This window comes from Moschus berezovskii, chromosome 6, assembly GCF_049115385.1.
Source record: "Moschus berezovskii isolate FMDL1 chromosome 6, NW_MosBer_1.0, whole genome shotgun sequence".
Classification (NCBI taxonomy): domain Eukaryota; kingdom Metazoa; phylum Chordata; class Mammalia; order Artiodactyla; family Moschidae; genus Moschus; species Moschus berezovskii.
The window spans coordinates 67,502,585-67,527,752 of NC_142465.1; the positions used below are offsets into that span (position 1 = coordinate 67,502,585).

At 41.8% G+C, this 25,168-nt stretch overlaps 1 protein-coding gene across 13 annotated transcripts in view; it reads right to left on the reverse strand.

The window, feature by feature from the left end:
- LOC129535755 (ankyrin repeat and sterile alpha motif domain-containing protein 1B) overlaps window positions 1–25,168 on the reverse strand; it is a 414,902-nt gene that overhangs the window by 38,944 nt on the left and 350,790 nt on the right. For all 13 annotated transcript variants that reach the window (XM_088837143.1, XM_088837142.1, XM_088837141.1 and 10 more), the window contains 4 exons: window positions 24,527–24,655; window positions 22,098–22,169; window positions 6,311–6,322; window positions 5,321–5,407 (listed from right to left, as the gene is read on the reverse strand). In XM_088837143.1, coding sequence (XP_088693269.1) covers window positions 5,321–5,407; window positions 6,311–6,322; window positions 22,098–22,169; window positions 24,527–24,655 — 300 coding nt within the window. The remainder of the gene's footprint in view (window positions 1–5,320; window positions 5,408–6,310; window positions 6,323–22,097; window positions 22,170–24,526; window positions 24,656–25,168) is intronic.

The window sequence follows — 25,168 nt, forward strand, 5'->3', positions numbered from 1 at the left end:
GAAACTGTGAGAAATAAATATTTGTGGTTTAAGCACCCCCATCTATGGTAATTTATTACAGGACTAAGACACTTTTCCTCTTTCTTGACTTTCCCTCTCAATTTTCTGAAACCCATCCCCACAACCATCCCCGCCCTCCACTCCATCACTTCTCTCATCCCCAGGAGCCCAGGACTGTCTCTTAACTCTGAGGCCCTGCCCTCCTCCATGCTGCTCCATGTTCCAAAATCAGCCTCTTCATCTACTGCTGAAACTTTTATTCCTCTGTTCTCATGGTCTAAACCAGAGGAAAGGCAGGCTAATAAAAATGTTCTATAATCAGTTAATAGCTCATGTTATTGGCATTTAATCATCCTAATTGGCAATTGAAAAATATGCTTATAAATGAATTCATACTGATGGACTGGGTAGGGAGGTATCTTGAATAGAACTTCCTGATAGGTTGGTGGTTCTGGAATGTGGACAGGACCTGGGATCTCACTACTGATGTAACTGAGCAGGACTCACTACTCATGTGACCGAGTGAGGCCTTTTCAGGACAGACCCCACTCCCACATCGTCTCAGAAGTACCCAGATAACAGTATCTCATGCCTGAGTTTTTCAGATGCTAAAAAACTACCACCATGCGTGGATGCTTAGTTACTTCAGTCATGTTGGACTCTGTGCAACCCCATGGACTGGGGTCCTTTGTCCATGGGATTCTTCAGGGAAGAATACTGGAGTGGGTTGCCATGCCTTTCTCCAGGGGATCTTTTTGACCTAGGGATCGAACCCACGTCTCTTGTGTCTCCTGCATCAGCAGGCAAGTTCTTTTTCACTAGCACCTGGGAAGAAATGAACTACTTGATGATCAAGAGCATGTAGCCGCCAGGCCATCTGGCACCTAAAGGTTGATCACCATCAACCAGTCAAGAGAACTATGCACAATGTGATCACATACCTGGGGACACCATTACCTCACGTGGCCTTTAAAAATGCTCTGCTAAAAAACTAAATAAAGGTGTGGTGGTTCTTTGGTTTAAAAAAAAAATGCTTTGCTGAAACCCTCCAGGGAGTTTGGGGTTTATGGGCACGAACCACCCATTCTCCTTGCCTGGCCCTGCAATAAACCTTTCTCTGCTTCAAACTCTGACATTCGGAGGGTTTAGCCTCACTGTGTGTCAGGCACATAAATCTACGTGTGGTAACACTGAGTTCAATGCTGCCGTCACTCTGCATCACCTTTGTAGACTGGCAAGGCCAGGTCTCCATGTGTATGATGATTCTGAGACTAAGGAATAGTCCTGGACTACAGACTATGCCACAGCTGTGGATGGAATGGAGGCTGCATGTGCTATAAACAACTTGTTTAGGCAAAAGTCCTAAATTAATCTGTGCCTAAAAAAATAGCATAAGCCCCGCCTGAGGCTGACATTCAAAACAAACAAACCCAGGCACTGAGTCATTCCTAATTTAGCTGGATCAGAAGACTGAGGAGGGGTCAGAGCAGGAGGGCAAAATGCAACCCAATCTTGGTCAAGTGCTGCATGTGGGGGCTGTGTCATCTCTTAGAAGGCCCTGCTAATCTGAAGACAGGTTTGGAACTAAGCAGTTGTAGTCTTCTTGGTGGAAAGCCACGCTTAGAGCCACTCTGGGCTAGGGAGCACCAGAAAGCTGGTGTGATTTATCTGTAACATTTTAGTATAAATCTATTCCAAGTACCATTTTTAGTTCATTTTCGCTTCTTCCTTTTCAAATAGAGTTATTCAATTTGTTTCCTATGTTGGTAGGTAATAAACTCATGAGTTGATAACCAGGCACCTAACCTTCTCCATGGACTCAGCCACAGCTACTTCTTCATGAGAGTAAAAGGAAAGAAGTGCTTTGCTGGAAGGTTCACCTTTTACCTAGTCAAATGCAAGCAAATAGGAATGGAAGTGTAAATTAAGCATCCATTGCACTTCAAACGAATTGGTAGAAGGAGCTACTGGAGTACAGAAAAAAGCATTAGGTTAGGGAATGGGAAAGTCAAGTTTTAGTCCTTCTCAGTGACCAGCTGGCTGTGTCACTGCAGGGCAGTCACTTGGGAAAGGGTCTGAGGCCTTTGGTTACTCTACGTGTCCAGAGCAGTCCAAAAACCCACTCTGTGTGACCAGGGCGGGGTTACAGAGATGTGGCGGTCAGGAGGGGACAGTTTAAGAATTAAGTACAATGAAACATCAAACATAAACAATAAGCTGTGACTTCTGCTTGTGTCTCAGTACAGGCTTAGTGGTCACAGCACCTCAAATTGTGAGGTCTTCCCAGATGTCTACAAATCACAAGTTCTTCACTTGAAGTCAGAGTGGCTCCCTGTCGACAATGCTTCCCAGGGGAGGAACCTCTGGTGCAAACCGGAAGCAGGACCTGGAGTGCATCAGCCTGCTCCTTCCCTGCTGTGGGCATTAACCAGAGGCTTGACTTTGCACAGGACCAAGTGGCACACATGATGCCCTGCAGACACTGCTGATGAGCACAGTTCCCTTCACACCATGACCCGAGCATGACCCTTCAGCACTGGCTCCTCCGTACCCCCTGAAACCAGGCCTTCAGTCCTGGCTGGCAGTGTTTCTCAGCTTTCCTCAGACAAACTTTACCAGTGCAGCTCTTCACTGTTTCTCTCATCTACCTTTTAACTCAAGCTCTCTGCTTTGGCTTCTTACACACTAACTCCTAGGCCATGGCCCTGAGTCACCCACCATCCACCATCAGACTGAAGCAGATTAGCTACACCCTAGGATACTGGGATGGGGACTCTGTGTAGCCACCAGTGTTGAAGTCAATGTCCCCAGATTCCTGAAAAAGCCAGGCAAGTGCTTTTTAACAAGTTTTAATATTACCCAGACTCACCAGTTTTCTTTTGTGATTGCCAAAAAAAGATATGAAATTGGAATGTAACATATTATTTTAAAGGTCATAGAAAGGTTGGCTCCACCTTCCACCAACATATGTATCTGCCTTTGCTCTGAATTTTGAGAACAGGCTAAGGACCACACTGTGAGGACTTGAAAGACACGGGCTTTCTTCATCTAGTGTCTTTATTCATGCAATTATCTTTGGCATATCTTTCAGTGCTTAGATGTCCAGGTAGTCCTTAGTGAGGAAAGCTATATGAGTAACTCATCTAAGTACGGGTGACTAAAGCAGAAGCATCTTCTCAAAGTCTAGGAAATCAAGATCTAAGGCCACTAATGTCTCCATAAGGTAAAGGCCACAGAGCCAACAGTGTTCTCTCCTTCCTCTGATGGTGGACAGAGCATTAGAGAGGATGCTCTTATTACAGATGCACCCAGTCATGCCACCAGCTTCATGGGCCGACAGTCTTAAGACTCTGGAAACTTCTCAGGGCAAATACAACTTGTTTAGAAAATGTCAGAATCCAAGCCTGCTAATAAGATTGTTAATCTAAGAGAGTGTTAAACTCATATGCTGAAAATATACTGCTATTCATGATTTTCAAGTGCAAATGGGGTAGAGGCAACTGCTCCGGGTTAAAAACAAACAAACAAACAAACCAATGCCAGAGACTTTCTTGAAGTTTAGATACAGTGAAAGCAATGGTATCTTAAGAATTCCATAAAGTTTTGAAACTTTAAAAACCAACTGACTATAATCTAGGGCTAAAGGAAGCAACTGAAACTGCTTCTAAGAAATGAAAAAGCAAATCAATTGGGATTTTTCTGATCACGCTCCCCACATTTATAATCTGGTAATGGTAACTGAGCTGACTCATTGGAAAAGACCCTGATGCTGGGAAAGATTGAGGGCAGGAGAAGAAGGGGACGACAGAAGATGAGATGGTTGGATGGCATCAATGGACATGGGTTTAGGTGGACTCCGGGAGTTGGTGATGGACAGGGAGGCCTGGCGTGCTGCGGTTCATGGGGTCACAAAGAGTTGGACACGACTGAGTGACTGAACTGAACTGAATGGTAACTGTCAATGACATATTACCAGGTTGACACCATCGTCCATATAAGGCATCTGATTCTGAGTGTGCTCTGGACATCACTGACTAGCTTGAGCAGTCTGAGTTATCAGCTTTCTGCCTGGGTTTCAGAACTGCTTCTAAAACTGAGAGGTTGTTTTCCTCAGTAGATTTGTGGAGCTTGGGCTTATCTGACCACTGACACATCAGTCTTCTTCATTAAAGAAAACAAACTGGGAAGACTTTCAATGCGTGAAAGCCATTGAATCTGGAGATTCAGATGGTTAGGCTTATTACAGTCAAGAGTCATTGGCCACAGGATGTTTCCCTGAATCTAAATCCAGGTGCCCTGGTCATAAATTTCCATCATTTAAATTCATCTGATTCATGACTTCTGCTTCCTTTCCCCAGAATGGAGTGGGTCCAACTGGGAGGACTGGGTAGGTGTAAGACTAAAATGCAGGGACATTTGGGGGTTTGGGAGGAAGAGCCAGTCAGGTTTGAGTTTATGGAGGGTGAGAGTGGTCACACCCACGTTTTCCAGTTTAGTACCTGCACTCCATCATCTTTGCCAAGAAAGGACACTTTTGAAGTAAAATGCAACCCATTTGTCAACACTTGACCTTGGAGCCCATGAACTGTTCTCCCAGTGAGTGCAGGGTCATAGCATAGTCACAGTATGGCCTGAGCTTTTCGGATGGTGCCTCTTAAAGAAACAACACAGTTGAAACCCTCTCTTCCATCTCAACAGTTGAGAACGAAATGCAATTATATGATGTAAAAGCCAGAGCATGTGTTCCGTGTGTCAGGTATTCATTACATACATCAAAAGAAAGGACAGTCCTATCTCTGGAGAAATGGAAAGACAAACACCTAGTCTGTTGCTTAGTGACACTTCCTCTGACGGAGGAATGAACACTGATGCGTTTTCATTCTAGATGTGAATTTTCCTGTTTTAATGTTCCCTGGACCCAAAGGGATATTGTCAGATCCTGAACAGCACAGTCTATGAGGGAAGGTACCTTGGAAAGGTGAATGTAAAATATGTGTAAAATCCTGGATCAAGCCTCCAAATGCAAGGTGCCCCTCTGTGTGTGTGTGTATCTACAACTGTGTTTAGGCAGCATGATGGTGGGGTTTGGGGAGTGACTAAAATGGGGGATGATGGGACTCCCCTGGTGGTCCAGTGATTAAGACTCCAGTGGTTAAGACTTACACTCAGGTTTGATCCCTGCTTGGGGAACTAAGATCCCACATTCTGCACAATGTGGCCAAAACATTAAGAAAAGTTAAATAAAATGGGGATGTTAAGTATGATGGGAAGCAAAGGATTTTAGATCATTTACTCAGGACTGTAGAGGTATGATACCCACCTTATTTGTTGCATCAATAAATTTGACTCCTTTATATGAGACTGAAAGGATGATAGTAGGGACCTTCTTCATTTGCTCTGTAGACTTCTGAAATTAAAATTAGAAAGCTGTTAGAGCAGTTTGTGTTGCATGGCAACTGTAGCACATAATTTTTTTTCTTGAAAGATAAAAATAAGCTCAAGTTAAAAACAACAACACACACACACACACACACACACACCCAACATACTCTAATTTAAATATATGTCTCTCTTCTCCTGGGCTTAGCTCTGGTTTAAGTTTATGAAGTATCTGTCTTGCACTTGAGGATCTAAATAGAGCTTTTCTGCTGCTTCATGTGGGTGAAGGAATACTGCCTTTCTGTGACACCAAGAGGAGAAACAAACAGCTCCGTCCCCTACTGCAACTTCAAGCGACATTCTTTTGCAGAGAGTTACCATGTGAGATGGAACTCCAAGGGTGAGTTTAGCATGAACAAAATACATGCCACCTCTCCCTGCTTCTTCCCAGTCTCTTTCTTCAAGGTACAAGGCATGTCTGAATACATACTTAAAATAGGGATTTAGAATACATCATTGTGAATTTTTCTTGCACCTGGCCAAATCTGTAAAAGCTGGGAGCCTATTTGCAGCAGAACTGCTTGTGGCCACATAGGCTATATTACCACCCTATGACGTTCTGTCCCTCTGGGAGCAGGCTGTATTTTGAGCCATGGTAAAACCGGACAGTCCAGGTCACCTACTTCATCATTTAGAGGTGAGGTTAATCCCTTAGGCTAAAGTTCTTAATGATAGATGTTCACAATGGCTGAATGTGCTTAGGGTTAGCAGCTTCTACAGTTTCATGCATCTGCAAAAAGTTTCTCTATAATTTAGCATTTGCCTTTTCTGGTTAGTTTTATCATTCATCACAGGTCACCCGCAGTCTGTTTACTTCATTTCCTGCTGTGGACACTCCTAATAATCACATTAAACATCAAGAAGAACCTACCTGACAGTTAGCCTGATGGATTTTCCAGACAAGACAGGTGAGAACATAATGGGAGAGAAAATACATAAAGAAGTGAGAGGAAACGATTTCAGTATTTCACCAACAGCACAGGCTCATTAAGACAGTAAAGAGAACAGGTTCGATAGATCCATGCTGATGCAGTGCAACTGTTGTTTTCCAGAAACTGCTGCAGGCTTTTCCAGACCCTGTCTCTCCTTCGCTTTAACTGTTTTCTCATCGTTCTGTTTACTGCATTGCACAGTCTTATTATGACTGACACGCACGAGCCTTCTGCTTTGAGCTTCCAGGACCAGCTGTCTTATGTACATTAAGGGAATTGAGGGAAAATATGAACATTCTTGATTTCTTCATTTATATTACCCATTTTCGATTTATAAACTCTGAAATGTGACCAGAATGAAAGAAGGTCTGACAGTTTGAATACAACTTATTGAACTCCATAATGATAATTACATTTCATCTCTCGCTTGAGCCATGGAAAAGGTGTTTCACATTTCCCTGGTTGTTTTGACACACCTTTTTGAGAGCTACTATATCTACATCAGAGATAAAGGAAATCGATCACTGACAGTATTACTATGTAGTATTAAGTGTTTCATACAGTACAGAAAAAAAGCAGTGCCTGTGAAGTGTTTTTTTAACTAGTTTCAAAATTACCCAGACTCACCAGTTTTCTTTTGTGATTTCCAAAAAGAGATATGAAATTGGAATGTAAGGTTAGATACTTTTATTTCTGAATACTTTATCCAACCAGCTCTTAGAAACGTACAAGATAAATTGAAGGCTAGAAGAAATTACATGCAGCATGCTGACTGGAAGGTAAAACGGTGGGCTGAATTCTGTAGAGAGAGGCCGTGGCGGGAACAGGCAGCACTCTGGTGGACTGAATATGTGTGTGTGAAAGGACTGAATGTGTGCATACGTGTGAAGAATTCTTTGCAAAGAGAAACAATGGGTTCCGACAAATCACCTCGCCCATCTCTTGCGAATACACTCTCGTGGACAGCTATCTGTGACACGAAACAGTATTAACATGCACCTAACATATGGAGAAGGAAATGGCAACCCACTCCAGTATTCTTGCCTGGAGAATTTTGGGGACAGAGAAGCCTGGTGGGCTACAGTCCGTAGGGTCGCAAAGAGTCAGACACAACTGAGCAACTAACACATACGCGTTCCCCTAACATAAGGTCAAAATACCACCATGTTATGTAGTGTTAAGAAACCCCACCCCAAAGGAAAAAGAAAAGCTATCTGTTATTCATTCTGCAACTGAGTGGATATTAAGTGGCCCACAAGCTGGAGAAATGCAGTCTCCTCTGGGGGATGTCACAGAGACCTCAGAGTGTGTGCAGACTTCAGTCTGCTGAATGCGTCTGTCTAGTGCTACGCTGAGATGGATTCTGAGCTGCATCTGGGCTCTGCAGTAAGGAGGGTTGGGAACAACGTCTGCCATGGACAGGGAGAGACATATCACCGTTCCTGGCTCGAGAGCAGCTACAACACAGATGTTGACAAATGTGACAGAGATGTGAACAGAGTACTTCCAGAGTGCTGGGCAGGAAAAGCCTCACTCTGCATGAGGGAGTGGGCAAGTCTTCATTCATTCAACCAGCTGCGTCCTGAGCCAGGTGACTGACCTGGCTGTTCAAGGATGGATAGTATTCTCCAGGTGGCAGAAGAGGACTAAAGAGGCCGTTTTAGCAGCAGAATCAACATACACATGCACACATCTGGAAATGAGAAATAATATGGTGGGTTTGGATAACTGGTGGGAGATTAGGATGGTATAGTAGGTTTGGATGGTTGTAACTTACTCTGCCAACCTAGGATCCATTGGATGCTTTCAAGCAGGGAGTGACTTGATCAGGTCTGTGTTGCAGAAAGATAGCTACAGTGGGTTGTATGGACTGAAACAGCTAGAGCCTGAACGTGGGGAGGCAGGAATGGATAAATTCAAACTAGAGTCCTGAGCCCCCAAGTTGATGTAGATGCTGTGGAGAATGGAAGGGGAGCTGCCATTCTGATGAGGAAGAATTAAGAGGATCTTCTGACTGGTCCACATGGTGAGTGGTAGGATGCTGAGGTCTAAGACACCATTAGCTGAGATAAGGACCACTAGAGCAGACTGCGCTTTTGCAAGAAACCTTTCTGAATCCGATTATCACCTCGATAATCTGGCAGAGATGTCCAGTAGGAAACTGGAAATAAGAATTAGATCTGGAAATCCAAACACAGAGAGGGGGTGACCGAGGAAACAGGAGCAGACAAAGTGTCTCAGAGTGAACTAGAGGAGGGCTAAGAATTACCCTGCAGGGGATGGTTAGTACTTAAGAAGTATTAATTAAGTACTTAAGAAATTAAGTGTTGATGAAGAAATGGGGAAGAAAGTAGAGTCAATGAAGGAACCTAAAACAAAGTTGGAAGAAGCCTGATGGTGGGATCATGAAGTCAAGAGAAGATTCCTTAGAGTGTGGGAGCAGTGCCCGATGTCAAGAGGACTAAAAAGGCCTACAAATTTGTGCCCAGCAGAGTGGCAGGCACACATAGGAGTGGTTGCTACTTTTATTGGGTTTCCTGGCTGAAAGCCCCAGCTTGGGAAAATTGAAAAATCTGTTGCTGATTTTACCAAAAGAGGCTTCAGGAGAATGGTGGCAGCAGACACAGAAAACCTCAACGGTACAATGAATCAAGAATCCTTGCTTTCCTAACTGAAGACCACAATGGGGTTCCAGTGATGCAGGCTACACACAGGCCTAGGAGGGCTGGTGGTAGGGGTGGCTGCATGTTGTGGCCCAAACTGTACTTCTATTCCCACTGAGTCAAAACAAGATGACGATGGATCCGGCCAGGGAGGGGATGTGGAAGGTCTTCAGGGTAATCACCTCCTTTAAGGCATTTCAATTCTGTACAAGAAATACAGATCCAATCTCTTTCTAGAGGATTTTCTGATGGTGTACTTTACAGAGCTTTAAAGACGTCTATTCACACATGATTTTAATGAAAGATGAAAAGGCAGAGAAAGAAGGTAAATATACTGAGTCTTCACTGGCTAATCAGGGAGACAAGAAATCCAATAAGCGCTTCATTTTATGAAGGCTTTTCAGATATCAAAATGTGAGCTCAGGGCTTCCCTGGTGGCTCAGTGGTAAAGAATCTGCCTGCCAATGCAGGAGACGTGGGTTCAATCTCTGATCTGGGTAGATCCCACCTGCTGTGGAGCAACTAAGCCCGTGGGCCACAGTGACTGAGCCTGTGCTCTAGAATCTGGGAGCGGCAACTACTGGAGTCCATGTGCCTTATCATGCTCTGCAACGAGAAGCCACTGCAAGAAGAAGCTCATGCACCACAACTAGAGAAAAACCCACACAGCAGTGAAGACTCAGCACAGCCAAAAATGAATAAATCAATAAAATTATAAAAAGAAAACGTGAGCCTGGAGCCTCAGCCCGACCCCAGGAAGCCGAAGTCCCTTCCTCCCCAGCTTCTCTTTCGGTGTTGTAACCATTTTCTCCCCCTGTCCAGGGTCGAAGGCACCTAGTCTGAACAACACTGCTCGAATTACAAAGCACTTGTTCTCAGGCAACTTGGTTTCTATGACCTAACTGCATGCTTTGCTGTGTTTCTGGATGTGGAATATTCCCACAGGTGTATATTAAAAATTGAAGCCTTATTTATTTGTGTAAATAGACTTCTCTTTTTCAGGCCCATTTCCTCAGTAAAATGCTCAGGGCAAACTTTCTTTTGTGGTTCCCTTTTGTTTCCAGTTGCCTTTTTTACTATGCCACACACTCTAGGTGGAATTTCTAAGGTTTCTCAGAGTCTTCAAATCCCCACCAGCTTCATGTGTATGTGTGTGTTTTAGTCACTCAGTCTTGTCCGACTCTGCAACCCCATGGACTGTAGCCCGCCAGGCTCCTCTGTCCATAGGATTCTACAAGCAAGAATACTGGAGTGGGTTGCCAGTCCCTTCCCCAGAGGATCTTCCCGACCCAGGGATCGAACCTGGGTCTCGCGCATTACAGGTAGATGCTTCACCCTCTGAACCACCAGGGAAACCTGTCATCTTCACAGGAGAGACTAATTTGTAATGAGGACCTCTGCCTACCTAATCAGCTGTATGCTCATGGGTAGTGCCCCAAATTAGCTTCACCTTTGCAGCATCCTGCTCTCCCACTGAAAGCTAAAAGAACATAGTGATATTTCATTGTATTTTCTTCACAATTTCCCCAATTAAGATTATCATCCTTTTATTATTCCAAGAGAAACAGTATTTAGTTATATACAGATGTTACCTTTCTGAAACCTATAATAAAATGCAAGTACTGAATAAATTCAAAGCCAGTCCTTTCTTTAGCGCTTGGGTTTATATTGTTTTTAAGCATCATACAGAACAGGGATCACAATTTCCTATCTGGGGGCAGGCCCCTGAAATACTGTTTGTAATAGAAAAAGTAACTGAACACTCTTACAGCATTTTTTTTTTTTTAAAGAGGGATTTTTGGATTCACCAAGGAAAGTAGTAACAACCATCTTTAATTTTTTTTCAAACATTTTTCATTTCCTTTTAAAGTACAGCTTATGAACTGCTTGGAATATTTGTACCAAGTCAGAAATTGCCATTGAGCTTTTCTAGCCTTACACCTGCAAAATAGTTTCTTATTTTCTAATGCAGAATCAACAGTATGAGAACATATTTTTTTGCAATTACAGGAGCCCTTGGATCTCAGAGCGGGGCTTCCCAGGTGGCACTAGTGGTAAGGAACCTACCTGCCAATGCAGGAGACATAAGAGACCTGGGTTCGATCCCTGGGTTGGGAAGATCCTCTGGAGAAGGGAATGGCAACCCACTCCAGTATTCTTGCCTGAGAATCCCATGGACAGAGGAGCTTGGCAGGCTATAGTCCATGGGGTTGCAAAGAGTTGGAAACAACTGAAGTGACTTAGCACACACGGATCTCAAAGCAGGACTTTCACAGATAAACGAGAACAAAGAAATTTAGAGCTGAGACTAGGAGCATGTCAGTTGTGAGATGCAATGTTAGGTTTGGGTCCAGAGTGACATTTATGCTCCTAATAGGAATCAATTGTGCCTCATAGTCAGTATCGAGTGAAGAGTCCACAGGGAGAATATCACTGACCCCTCATTCTTACAAAACCCGATCATTGCCAGGGGGTATTTTAAGCACAGACTGGCACAGATTTCTCGATGGTCTACTGCCATAAAACTTATAGCATATATTAACCTACACACAGCTACCCTGAGAATGCTTTCTAGTGAGAGCCAGCGCTGAGTCATAGCTATTAATTTTGCCATATAATACTTCCCTTATTTCAACGCTTAATTATTATATTCAGTTTCAGCAAGTGAATTAAAACAGAATCAAACTTTTATGTTTGGGAGCCCCAAGTGACTCTCAAATGATTAAAAAACCACACCAAACAAGCAATATTGTAGTGATTTTTGTATTTGGCAAAACCAACTAAGTTGTAGGGATTGTTAAGAGAGAAAAAGCAGACTGCAAATTAGCCATCTGAAATGAACTCTTAGCCTTTGAAGCTCAGTTTCAAGGTCACTTTCTGGGAAAAGCTCAGTTTCCGAGTCGCTTTCTGGTCAGTTTCTGGCCTCCTGGCTGAAGGGGCTACTTTCCACCTCTTCGTTCCCTTCGCGGTGGGGGTGGGGCTGCCTGCTTCCCTGTGAGGCCCACCCCTTTCCGTGACGATGGCCCCCCACCTTTCCAGATTTGTCCTACAATGATTAGCACATGGTCTCAGGTGAAACTTACGAAGGTGCCATTTTTTTTTTTTTTAAAGGTCATAATGGCTAAATACCAGCAATTTTACAGGAATCAATCTAAAAGCTGCTGAAATCTATGACTGTTAAAGGAATGAGCAAATGAATTACTGTATAGCAATGAGTAGGTAGCCAGCTTTACAGAGAAGAATTGCAGTCCCAGCCTCTCAACATGTGGAGAGCTCAGAACACTTTGCGGAGAATCCAGATGCCCCGAGCCAGGCCTGGAGGCCTCCGAAGAACGTGGCGGGGGAACCACGGACGTGATGAGAGATGCACCAAGACAGAGACTCCTGTGGGGTGGCAAACAATTCACAGATCTCGTGATAGTTCAGCTTCAAGGAGAGGGTTAGGCCTTGGCAACAGAAACTGGCTCCAACTGCCAGCACCAGGATAGGAAGGAAAGCCTTTTGAGAGGGCAGAAGAATCATTAGAGGCAGACATGAGAAGTTTCCCCCTCTGCTCTTTAATCATACTGTCACTCTCATCTGTTCCTAGTGACTTTGGAGTAAGTCTCATCTGGCCGGGAAATGAGGGTATAAATGACCTTACAAGGGCTTTTCTGGTCACAAGGACCCTGACCCAAAGGCTGAGCGAATACAGAGCCTAAGTGAGGCCGTGTGACCGGAACAGACAGTGCAGCAAGCAGCAGCCATTTAAACCAGCCCTCCTGCCTAAGATTCGGCTCTTGTGTGCACTGTCAGAGTAAAGAACACAGCCTGGCCGAGTCTGCAGGGCACAGAGTGATGCCCTCAGTCTCTGTTCCTCCAGCCCTGCCTGGTTTCCAGGCACTGTGGCACAATGTTCTACCAGGAGGGTCTATCTCCACGGCAGCTCTTACTGGTTGCCCATGGACCAAAGCAGTGGTTCTCAAACTTGAGAGCATCTGAATCACATGGAGTGCTTGGTAAATAACAGACTGTTAGATGCCACCCCTAGAGTTTCTGATTCAGGAAGTGCTGTAGGCCAAGTGTTTGCACTCCCTACTCCCAAATTCATTCACTGAATCCTAATGCCCAACTGATGGTATTAGGAGGTGGGGCCTTCACAGGATTGCAAGCTCATGAGTGTGGAGCCCTCAGGAAAGGGACTCTGTGCATGTGCGTGTGCTTGGTTGTGGCCAACTCTTTGTGACTGCAGCCCGCCAGGCTCCTCTGTCCATGGGATTCTCCAGGCAAGAACACTGGAGCGGATTGCCATGCTCTCCTCCAGGAGATCTTCTGACCCAGGAATTGAACATGTGTCTCTTGTATCTCCAGCCTTGGCAGGCAGATTCTTTACCACTGAGCCACCTGAGAAGCCCCCAGGAATGGAATTATTGTGTTTATAAAAGAGACCTGAGAGCTCCCTTGCCCCTCCTGTCAAGATGGCAGGGTGAAAGGCTGGCCATCTATGAACCAGGAAAAGTTCCTCTGCCAGACACCAAACCTGCCAGGGCCTTGATCTTGGACTTCCCAGCTTCCAGGACTGTGATAAATAAATTTCTCCCAGTTTTTGTTATAGTGGCTCTAATAGACCGAGACAGTAAGCCAGTGGTAGCGCCTAAGAGTCTGCATTTCTAACAGGTTTCCAGATGCTGCTGATGCTGCCAGTTTGGGGACCACACTGAGAATTTCTGCTCTAAAAATGCAGTTGATCAATTTGATTGAAAGTCACTGTCAGAACTGTTCTCTGCTGCCATGCATACAAAGTTGTGCTGCAACTTACATTAATTCAGAGAGACATTAATTTATCAAAACACGCTATTTCCATTTGACAAGTGATTTCCAAAAATCCTTAGTTAGCACTTAGCTGCAGATCTTGGTCTTCAGAACAATTAACAAGTATTATTTAATTTGGCCATGGTTCCTCAGGGACTGTGAAAGTATAATAAAACATTGTGCACATAAAATAAAGGGTTCGGGTCCTAAAGACAGATTCTAGAGTTATATCTAGAATAGATGTTGACCAGATGAAGCTAATAAGCCCAGGGGTCATGGTGGAGATGTGTTTGCTCATCGAAATTGCCCATATGTGTGTGTGCTAAGTTGCTTCAGTAGTGTCTGACTCTTTGAGACCTTATGGACTGTAGCCCACCAGGCTCCTTGGTCCATGGGATTCTCCAGGCAAGAATACTGGAGTGGGTTGCCCTGCCCTCCTCCAAGAGATCGTTCCGATCCAGGGATTGAACCCGTGTCTCTTAAGTCTCCTGCATCGCCAGGCAAGTTCTTTACCACTAGTGCCACCAACTCACCCTCAACTGGGAACACATCCAACACATCCTGAGAGATGTGACAAGCAAACATCAACACATATTTGTAGACTGCTTCTCGGAGTATACATTGGAACACTTTTTTTGTAAGGCGGTTTGGCAATACTTATCGAGAGTTTCAAAACGGGTATACCCTTTGACCTACTCATTCTACGTTTAGTGGCTTATTCTAAAGACATAATCAGACCCGTTGCAAAAGACTTAGGTTTAGGGATGTTATCCATAGTATTGGTTATAACTGGAAAAAAAACGGAAATAAACTAATGATCAACCAGGGGAAATGGTTAAATAAGTTTAGTTCGGTTACGGATTGGAATATTTTTTCAACTGGCACAAATAATATTGGGGATGAATAGTTATTGGAATTAAACTGTTTCAAAATATATTTAAAAACAGATTAAAACAGTAGGCTCATAATATTTCCATTTTTTTTTGTAGATGCTTACAAATGTATAATCAGTCTGGAGGATTACATGCAAACAAGGTGTTAACAGATGTTTACCACTGCGGGATGATAAAACTACAGTTTTTTTTTTTTTAAACTACAGTTGTTTTTATTTCTCTTTTCTGTATCTCTATTTGAAAGTTGACTAATAATGAATATATATTGCTTTCGTAAGAAGCAAATGTAAGTTTAAAAAATTTAAGATTTTTTAAGTGAGAAAAGCCAGTTGTAAACATGTGCAAAAACACAGGGGCTTTTTCAATCTATCACGTTTAAGTACAGCTTGAGGATGAGTGTGTGTGTGTTGGTGGGAGGTTACCTTGAATTTACGAAGGGACCCAGTGATGAGCTCCTTCTTCCAGGGCTGCCTCTACTCACTACAGTAAGAACACCAGAGGGTATGTTTGGAGTCCTGTCTTCCCTCCACCTTTTTCAAACTATGTGGCTAGATATTTTAACCTCTTTTTGTCTTAGTTACTTCATTTGTAAAATGGGGATGTTAATATGGCATCTACTTTGTGGAGCTGCTGTGAGCTGACACATGCCTACCGTCAATAGACTTGGGCTGTCACTGTTACTCTGAGGATGGCTAGCTTTCCAGAGCACGGCATCCCACTAGCAAAGGAGGGCAGAAGTAAAATCAGAATCTGTGAGCATAACTGAATAATCTCTGGGCCGACATGCTGGACAGCAGTGAAATGGCTGCAACAATGAAAATTCAGCAGAGCAACATGTCTGGATCAAAGACAACTGACTCACCATGTTTAGAAAGAGCTTCAGACAAGTGGAAATTAAAGACAGAAGAGGCGCACAAAATCTTCCAGTGATGTGGAGCAATGAGGGTGTCACACGGGAAAAAAATCCAGTAACAAGAGTAATACAAACAAAAATGAAAAATAAAGAGATCTGAAGTATGAAGATGATCTGGGATAAGGTGGTTGGGTGGTTTAGTCTTCCACTGGGGAAACCCCTAAGAAAGGACAAGACTCACAAAGCAAGAAGTACTCAGGAAAGCTTGGCAACAGGGTTAGAAGTGTGACTGTTTTTGTGTGTGTGTTGCTTTTTTAATACACACACTGACAACACACACTACATACCTGCCTTGTGCAGGACTTCTGAGAGAGAAAAAGATAAAATTTGATTCTCCTCTGAAACTTGGGGAACAGGAAACTTTTTAAAAAGCAGTTGTTTATAGGTTTTTTTTTTTTTTTTACCCCATCCTGTTTTCTTAGATGTAGTCCCTGAAGGTATTTCTGAAGATAATTCCTCACAGAAGGGATTTTTATGAGGGCAGAAGGACTAAACATGACTTCTGGGACTTCCCTGGTGGCTCAGTGGTAAAGAATCCCCCTGCCAAAGCAGGGGACATGGGTTCGACCCCTATTTCCAGGAGAATTCCCCGTGCCATGGAGCAATTAAGACTACATGCCACAACTACTGAGCCTGTGCTCGGGAGCCTGGAAGCCACAACTTCTGAAGACCGAGGGCCCTAAACAAGGCCCACACAAGAGCAGCCGCCATGATGAGGAGCTCTCACACCACAACTAGAGAAAGCCCTGTAGCAATGAAGACCCAGCACAGACGAATAAATAAATAAAACTCTATATACATATATGCTGCTGCTGCTAAGTCGCTTCAGTCGTGTCCGACTCTGTGCGACCCCATAGATGGCAGCCCACCAGGCTCCTCTGTCCCTGGGATTCTCCAGGCAAGAATACTGGAGTGGGTTGCCATTTCCTTCTCCAGTGCATGAGAGTGAAAAGTGAAAGTGAAGTCGCTCAGTCCTGTCTGACTCTTGGAGACCCCATGAACTGTATGTAGCCTACCAGGCTCCTCCGTCCACGGGATTCTCCAGGGAAGAGTACTAGAGTGGGTTGCCATTGCCGTCTCCTATATATATATAAACATGACTTCTGTTTGAATGCCTCCTAAGGAAAGAGGACTCTTAATTTAACATTTCCTTCTGATTCTAAAATCTAACTTTCTTCAAGCTTTCCAATCCTTCTCTGTTCATTTCTTTCCTTGCAAGCATAGGAAAAAAGATGGTCTTCACACTTCAACCAAGGCACAGGAAATTATTTGGGAATCTATATATTTGAAAATTCAACTTTAGAATTGCTTCCAGATTGAAAGTTTAGAAATCATATAAATGAAAGGGTACAGACTCAAAAAGAAGCCTGAAGGGACTGTGAAACTAAGCCCTTTAGGAAACAGAGGTTCCAAAATCTAAACACACTGGAAGATTTGCTTATTCCTGACTTAAAAATAATTAAAAAATATTTCCATTCTTACATCAAAAAGGCTGGTTTCTACCTTATTGTAGCTGAAACAGATATTTCCTTTTCTTTTTTTTTAGGGAAATTTCCTTGAACACATACACCAATGAACAATTCTAAGCCTCAAATATGGGATTAGAGAAAGTCAGATTTCAGAGTACTAAATTGAATATAACGGCCTACCTCTTACAGGAGCAGATGTGTTCCTAATGGCATATTTAATTAGGGAAGTGAGAGTGTTGTATATTACTGATACATATACCCTGGGACAAAATTCAGGGTTGGGGAATAGGGTATGAGTAAGTCTAGGGAGGAAAATGGAATAGTGGAACCTCATGTGGTCAGAACAAATCCCTCATTTCACCAAACTCTGTACTTAGAATCTTTGAAGTGGCAGCTACTCATACCAAAGAGAATTGAAAGGCCAAAACAATCTATTGCTTTATAAAGTTCAGTCTGTAGACACATCATTTAAAAGAGGCAACTCCCAATCAGTTCAGAAACAAATTACTTCCCCTAAATATAAAATGAAAATTACATACAACATCCACAGTGCGCTTTTGTTTTTTTTCTCCCTTTTGGCAATGACCTTTAAAAATTGGACAGAAGAAATTTCCCTGGTGGTCCAGTGGCTAAGACTCCATGCTCCCAGTGCAGGGGGCCTATGTTCAATCCCTGGTCAGGGAACTAGCTCCCCTATATCACAACTAAGGCCCAGTACAGCCAAATAATAAAATAAATATATTAAAAAAAAACTGGACAGAAGAGTGCAGGGTTCCTAGGTGTTTGAATACTCTCTTTTATACTGTGTATTAATACACAGAAAGCTGGGGCAAAGGCTGGGGCACTGGCATCAGAGGTGGAGAAAAACAATGAAATATTCAAGAGCAAATCTAGCCATCAATTTACTTATTTCTCAAACATTTGGAGGAAGAGGTCTATGTGTTTTAAGATTTTACTGAACTAGACCCTTCACAGGCATTCTTTTATGGAATCATCACGACCATCTCCTAAGGCAGCTATTACACAGCAGGCCCTGGGAATACAGTATACATGGTTCCTGCCCCTTCATGGGGCAGGGGTAGCCAGATGTTACATAGTATGATGTGAGGTGTGACAGAGGGAAGGTTCCCTGCTCTCTGTGTAACATGTTAGGGGAGCACATATTCAGGACCAGAGAGCCAGGATTCCTCACAGGAGTCCTTTCAGAATAAGACTCTGTCTCTGAGCACACATTTAACTGGAAAACCCAACCAGGAACATAAAGGCAGCACCAAATGAATGTGTTCAGATTAAATAGAGATCTATTACAGCTTCTCACATATTACTAAGATAGGTCTTAAAATTTTAATTTTAAATAGACATGTCTGTAAAGCTATCATGGGAAAGGAAATAAGCAGCCAAGTTGTACCACAGAAGTGCAAAATAATTCATAGAAATCATTCTTCCTAAAAGTGTACCTCAATATCAAGGCATAGATAGTTTTGTAGGCTTTTATTTTTTTAAAAGGCAATTTTACTTTAAAAATGATCAGGGTTTCCTGCAAGTTTCTATTGATTCTTTCCCAATAAACACAATTTAAAAGGTCATTTTAAGATGGGCATTATTTAGGGTTTAGATCTGGGGCGGGGGCTGTGGGAAACCTGATAAATGTGTGTGTCTGTGTGTTGAGTTGCTTCAGTTGTGTCTGACGCTATGAGCTGTCAGGCTCCTCTGTCTATGGGATTCTCCAGATAAGAATACTGGAATGAGTTGCTGTGCTCTCTTCCTGGGAATCTTCCCAATCCAAGGATTGAACCCGTGTCTCTTCTGTTTCCTGCACTAGCAGGCGCGTTCTTTACCACCACCAGTTAACTGTGATATATTTTTAATTGAAATAATAGGTGTATAATAGAACACTGAGAGCAATGTAGAATTATCTTTATTTCAGGAATAAGGGGATCTTAGAGATGAACAAACAAGCTTAGATAAACTTAGAAATTAAAAAAAAAGAAATTAACCAGTTGTAACTATCAAACACTCCAAGTGCTTCTGAGAAGGGAAAACTACGCTTGGTTTCTGCTGAGGCAAAGTGAATGTGTTGAAGTAAGTGTTCTGGAAAAAAGTTTACAGTTGATAAGTATGTAATTAAAAAAAAAAACCCTAAAATTTTTATTTATGTTAGCACACTGGAATGTACCCCAAATTACTACATATGTCTGTACCTAAATGGTTTAATTTAGTTGGTACTAATCTTATAGACTCTTTAAGGGTTCCTAAAACTACCCTAAAACTATTTCTTTATCAACATAAATGTTCCACCTTTTGAGATATTTTAAAACTTAGGGCAATAAATGTTTAATTGGCACATGTGAGAGGTACTGTGTGTGTATGTGCCCATTAGCTCAGTCAGGTCTGACTCTTTGTGACTGCATGGACAGTAGCCCACCCGGCTCCCCAGTCCATAGGGTTCTTCAGGCAAGAATATTGGAGTGGGTTGCCATGCCCTCCTCGAGGGGATCTTCCCAACAGGGATTGAATCCATCTCTTATGTCTCCTGCCTTCACAGGCAGATTCCCTATCACCAGTGCCACCTGGGAAGCCCAAGGCACTTTATTTCTATTATTTTTACATCAGCTCCACCTCAGATCACCAGGCATTAGCTGCTGGAGGTTGAGGACCCCTGCCCTAAAGTACTTCCCCCAGGGAGATCTGATTCTGCTGGGACTTTTGGCTGAAATGTCACCATATTGAAAACAGAGAGAACAGTAACTGGAGGTTCAAACTGAACATTAACTGAAACTGAGACCCACAGCATTTTCAGTCAGTGAGCTCCAGTTCACAATTCAGTAGTCCCAGATAGCAGATCACACTTGCACTTCTGGTTTTCAAAGGCTCTGATGAACCCAGTGAGTGCAACTTGAGCTACTCTGTCAAAGACTGGTATTTATTCAATCAAGATGGGAAGTAAGGGTTTGTGATATCCCAAGTAGCAATAAAGTTCTTATTTTCATGTAAACTACTCAAAATAAACACCAAGGGCAGCAAACTGGAAAAATACCCTAAAGAACAGAAGAATGGCTTCTAAATAGATGGCTTTTTCATTTTAAGCAACAGACAAGCATTTAACTAAATTATTCTCCTCTGAGACTATTGAAATGGTTTTGCTATTGCTGTCCAAATGGAATTTCAGATCCACTTCATTTCAAGAAATTGACTGAAATTCAAATCACAGATCTGGTGTATTTTAGATGGTGCTCTGAGGCCTGGCGTGCAAAGAGTCGGACACGACTGAGCGACTGAACTGAACAACTGTGCCCTCTGTGCTATTTATGCTCATTACTGCACTGAAGTAGCTGGACTCAGATAACTGAGTTAATAGTATTAAATCAGAGATGCCAAATTAATTTCCTCGACATGTTCCTGAATGGCTCTAAAATTATTGAGGCTTGATGATTGAAAACCTTTCCCATTTTCTTATTGTTCTTTGACAGATAATTAGAATACAAGTTTTCCATTATTATAAAACCAGGAAGAACCCTAATGGGATCTAGTCCAATGTTCTTATTTTCTAAGAAAACGCAGCCCAGGAAAAGCAGGGGTATGTAGTAGTTAAGAGCTTGGGCTCTGGAGTCAGACAGACCCCGTGCCAGATTGGCAAGTTATTCACTGTCTGACCTTGGGAAAGTTATTTAATCAGTTTCTTCATCTACAAAATTGGGATAAGAACAGTATTAATCTCATAGCTTTGTGGTAAAGATTAGATGAGCAAACACTCAAGGTATTCAGCACAGAAGACTGGCACATTGTAACTCTGGGAGTTGGTGATGGACAGGGAGGCCTGGCGTGCTGTGATTCATGGGGTCGCAAAGAGTCGGACACGACTGAGCGACAACTGAACTGAACTACTCAGTAAATTTACCAGTTATTATTATGACTAAAAAGTGACTCCTAAGGCAAGTAAGCAGCAACAGAGCTAGAACTTAGAGCTCCTGCACATATCAGGGATTTTTTTTTTTAAATCTAAACACAGTACCTGGAATAAAGATTCCTTGGTCCTGACAATTTAAGTATACTATACCTACATCAAATAGAAGGACAACTGTTTCAGTCTTTCTGCTACTGAATTCATCAAAATATCAAATCAGCCATTACATACAGAGGCATCAATATCATGAAGATTCATACATGTTTAGTGTTTCATGAGCAATGACTGTTAAATTACATGCTTTTAAGTATTTCCCACCAAAGCTGCTTGTATAAAATAAATGATAAACAGAAGTTAGTGTTTCACTTGCTAATGATCTCGAATTTGACTGGTCACTTGCTATGCGGACTAAGTCCGATATTCTTACTTTGTATCATCAGTCAGATATCACCATGGCTTCTACACATTTGCTATGGAGGAAGAATAATGGACACATGAAAGAAAAAGCTCACTGGATCTGCAGTCTCTCAGTGAGAATCAGTTTGACTAATACAGGGTCCTTGGAACCCAGCAGCCACCAATCACAGACATTCGGAATTGCCGTTTCTGTCAAGATTGCGTCCTTACATGATTCAATATGGAGTTGTATGGTTTTCTTATATTAAAAAAATGAATAGTTAAGAAGCTCCTAAGACATATTAGCTTTATATAATATGCTCTCAATATTCCTGCATTTGTTAATTTTTAGTTAGTTGGCAGTCTTTTCAGTAAGTATTCTCAGACTGCCAAGTGGGTGCTTAAAATATTTTTTTTGCAGTAAACTAAAGGTCCTTTTTCTCCTAATCTGAAGATGATCAATGTATATAATATTACTTTAAATCTTTAAAAATAAGAGTAACTGCATTCAATAGACATCAAATCAAACCACAGTGGCATAAACATGAACAAAACCCAAACACCTTTTTATATAACACCAGTGTGATTCAGCAGATCAACAGATGAAGAAAATAGTAATTTGAAAAGCAGCAATTTGTATCCATACCCAGTATTTAGTATTTCAGTGACAAGAAATAAAATTGTTTGGCAAACTTACCCGCATTTTTGCACAAGCATCTTGGGTTGATTCTGTCCCCCTGAGCTCTTTTATCAGCATAGAACCTAAATACTGAAATACAAATAAATAAATAAATCAACGATTTATGAAAAACAGAACATAAATATGAGTAGCAATTTAAAAGCAGACTGTAGAAGTACTACTGGCCAGCTTTCCTGGTTGTAGGCTGCTGCATAACTTTTAAAAACTAACAGTAACTAATTCTAACAAATAAATGCATGTATACAGAGAATGCAGCAGAATTAACCACAGTTTTGAAAGCTGTAAATTGCTCTTTATAATAAAACTGCAGTAGTTTCTAAAGATGCCATCTTTCAGATCATATTTAACTGCAAAATGGGGCCATCTAAAAATGTTTTCCCTTTTTTTTGAGGCAGCAATGTCTGCAAAAATAAATCCCATCACTATCTATGTAATTACAGGGTTGTATGAGACAGCTGAGAAGCGAAGCAACATACACCCCATTTGGACTTAGTTGGCTGCATAGGTAATTAAAGGCTGCTCTTAGGCAGAGAAAAAGTTTTGGACCCTTTTCATTCTCAGTTCCGTGCCTGGTGGTGGATCCACCTGAGAGTGGGCTGGAAGTATGCGGGAAGGGGAAATGTCATTCTCAGTTGTTCCACAGCCCAGGGAGCTGAGTTCCTTGGTGCAAACTGACACTGGAGGGGCTGAACAGGGCAGGAGAAGGATGGTAGTATCTCCTTCCAGGAATCACCAGTCACTTTGCTGTTAGGTGATAGGCTCCAGTGCTGCCTTAGTACAGATGGTTACACACACTCCAAGTTCTGGCTGGGGGCAAAAAATTTTTAGCAAAATGTCTATTTTGCCTTTCTATCAATTGACTCTCCTGATTCAACCTTTTGAAAGGGGCTTCCCAGGTGGCACTGGTGGTAAAGAACCTCCCTGCCAGTGCAGGAGATATGAGACTTAAGTTCGATCTCTGGTTCAGGAAGACTCCCTGGAGGAGGGCATGGCAACCCTCTCCAGCATTTTTTCTGGGAGAATGTCATGGACAGAGGAGCCTGGCAAGCTATAGTCCATAGGGTCACAAAGAGTCAGATGTTACTTAGCACGCACACACACAACCTTTTGAAACTTCAATAGGGTTCTTTCCATCTGTCATTTTTCTCTACTTTCCTTCAAAAAGAGAGAGAAAAGAAACAGCTCAATATGACTTTTTAAAAAAGTGTATTAAAATGATTGTTTTCTGGATGTGACTAAGGAGACCCTGGCACTCTGCAAAAACGGCTGGGAATCAGTCTTTTAGACCCAGGAGATCCCGGATTGAAGAGTTTGTGCACAGGCACAATAGCAAAGGCTTCCAAAAAAGCATGCTCAGAAAGGCTCAGGGATCTGGTGTTTGGGTCTTGGAGGAAGAAGGAGGAACTGCAGTCTTACAGTTTTGGGGGAGATTACAACTGAAATAAGTCCAGTGCTTTAAGACATAAGCAGTTAAAGAGATGCAGAGAGCACAAAATGATAAGACTAAACTGCTGTGAGATAATCAGGACCTTTACATCTTCATAAATTAATGATGATGATTGTGGTGAAATCCTTATCTTCTTTTTGATGTTTTTCATTATCTTATTTTTGTTTTTTTTTAATATTTTTTCATTATCTTATTTTTGAAAATATGAAATCCTCATCTTTTAAGGTATCAGGAAACTTTGTCCTAATTAAAACATTTATTTTTAAGAAAGACAGTTTCAATGTTCTGCTGAGGGTTCAGCCACTTTCCCTGCTAGTCATGACAACCACCTGCCCCCAAACTGATGGTAGCTTTTGAACATTTACCTGTTCATATCACTTACAATCTCAGCTAAGCCTGATTCCCTCTCCTATCTTAAAAAAAAAAAAAGCCTAGTAATATAATCCAAATGACGACAATGAAAAGAATCTGGTATTTATATAAAGCTGTAGACCCAAAGTTTTTGAGATAACTGGTGAGTTATGTGGAAATATCTATATGTACTCTATTTACAGTCATTTCCATTTGAAGATAGCAATTTATCACATTTAATCTAAAATAAAGAAGAAGAAGGCAAAACAGACCTTAAGCTTACAAGATTAAAAGGGTTATAAAGTTCCGTTTGTTTGGAATTTCCAAGTAGCCTTTGAAGAAGACTTCTTTAAGAAAAAAAAGATAGCAATTTATCACATTTAATTTAAAATAAAGAAGAAGAAGGCAAAACAGACCTTAAGCTTACAAGATTAAAAGGGTTATAAAGTTCCATTTGTTTGGAATTTCCAAGTAGCCTTTGAAGAAGGCTTCTTTAAGAAAAAAAGAGAAGGGGAAAACATTTTAGGAATTTCAGTGATGGATGTCTGGGGATACTTTCAATATAAAAGCAAACAAGCTAGAAATATACCCTCTATTGCTGCTGGTGCCCAAGTTCTGGGTAACTTACAAAAGCTTTGTAATCACAAGACTGGAAGATGAGCTTTTCCGGGTGGTGTTGCCAGTACTGCACTGGAGTTGAGGCTGTGGCTTCATTTGGAGGTCGCAAGGTAATGGAAGGTTCTCCCCAGTCTCCTGTCTGAAAATCACATTTATTCTAGAGGTAACATGAGTAATAGGCTAAGTTCATGCACTATTGCTGGCCTGGGTTCATCTTAAACCTGTGTGCCATAAACGTGCAAATACATCTGGGTGTGTTATATGTTTATATGTATGTTATATGTTTATATGTTATGTGTTATATGTTTATGTCCTACCATCCTGTTTCCCAAAGCTGAGTTAACTTTTGAGGTATGAAAGAAGTTGACTTACTCTATTTTTAGAATGACATCCTAAGCTAAGTACTTTTAAAATAAAACATGAAGATATTCATAAATGATTTACTAAGTCATAATTTTCTGTTCCAACAGAAAATAACATATGATCTTTGAAAGACTTTTCTGTTTTTAAACTTGACTGTTTGAAATTTTTAGTTTGAAATGCATTCACAATACACTGTTTCATAAATTTCAGTTCCTGATGAGGACATGTACCATGTACTTTGAAAAATTTTATATCTCTGGAGAGAAAATATGGTAGGCATGATACTAGA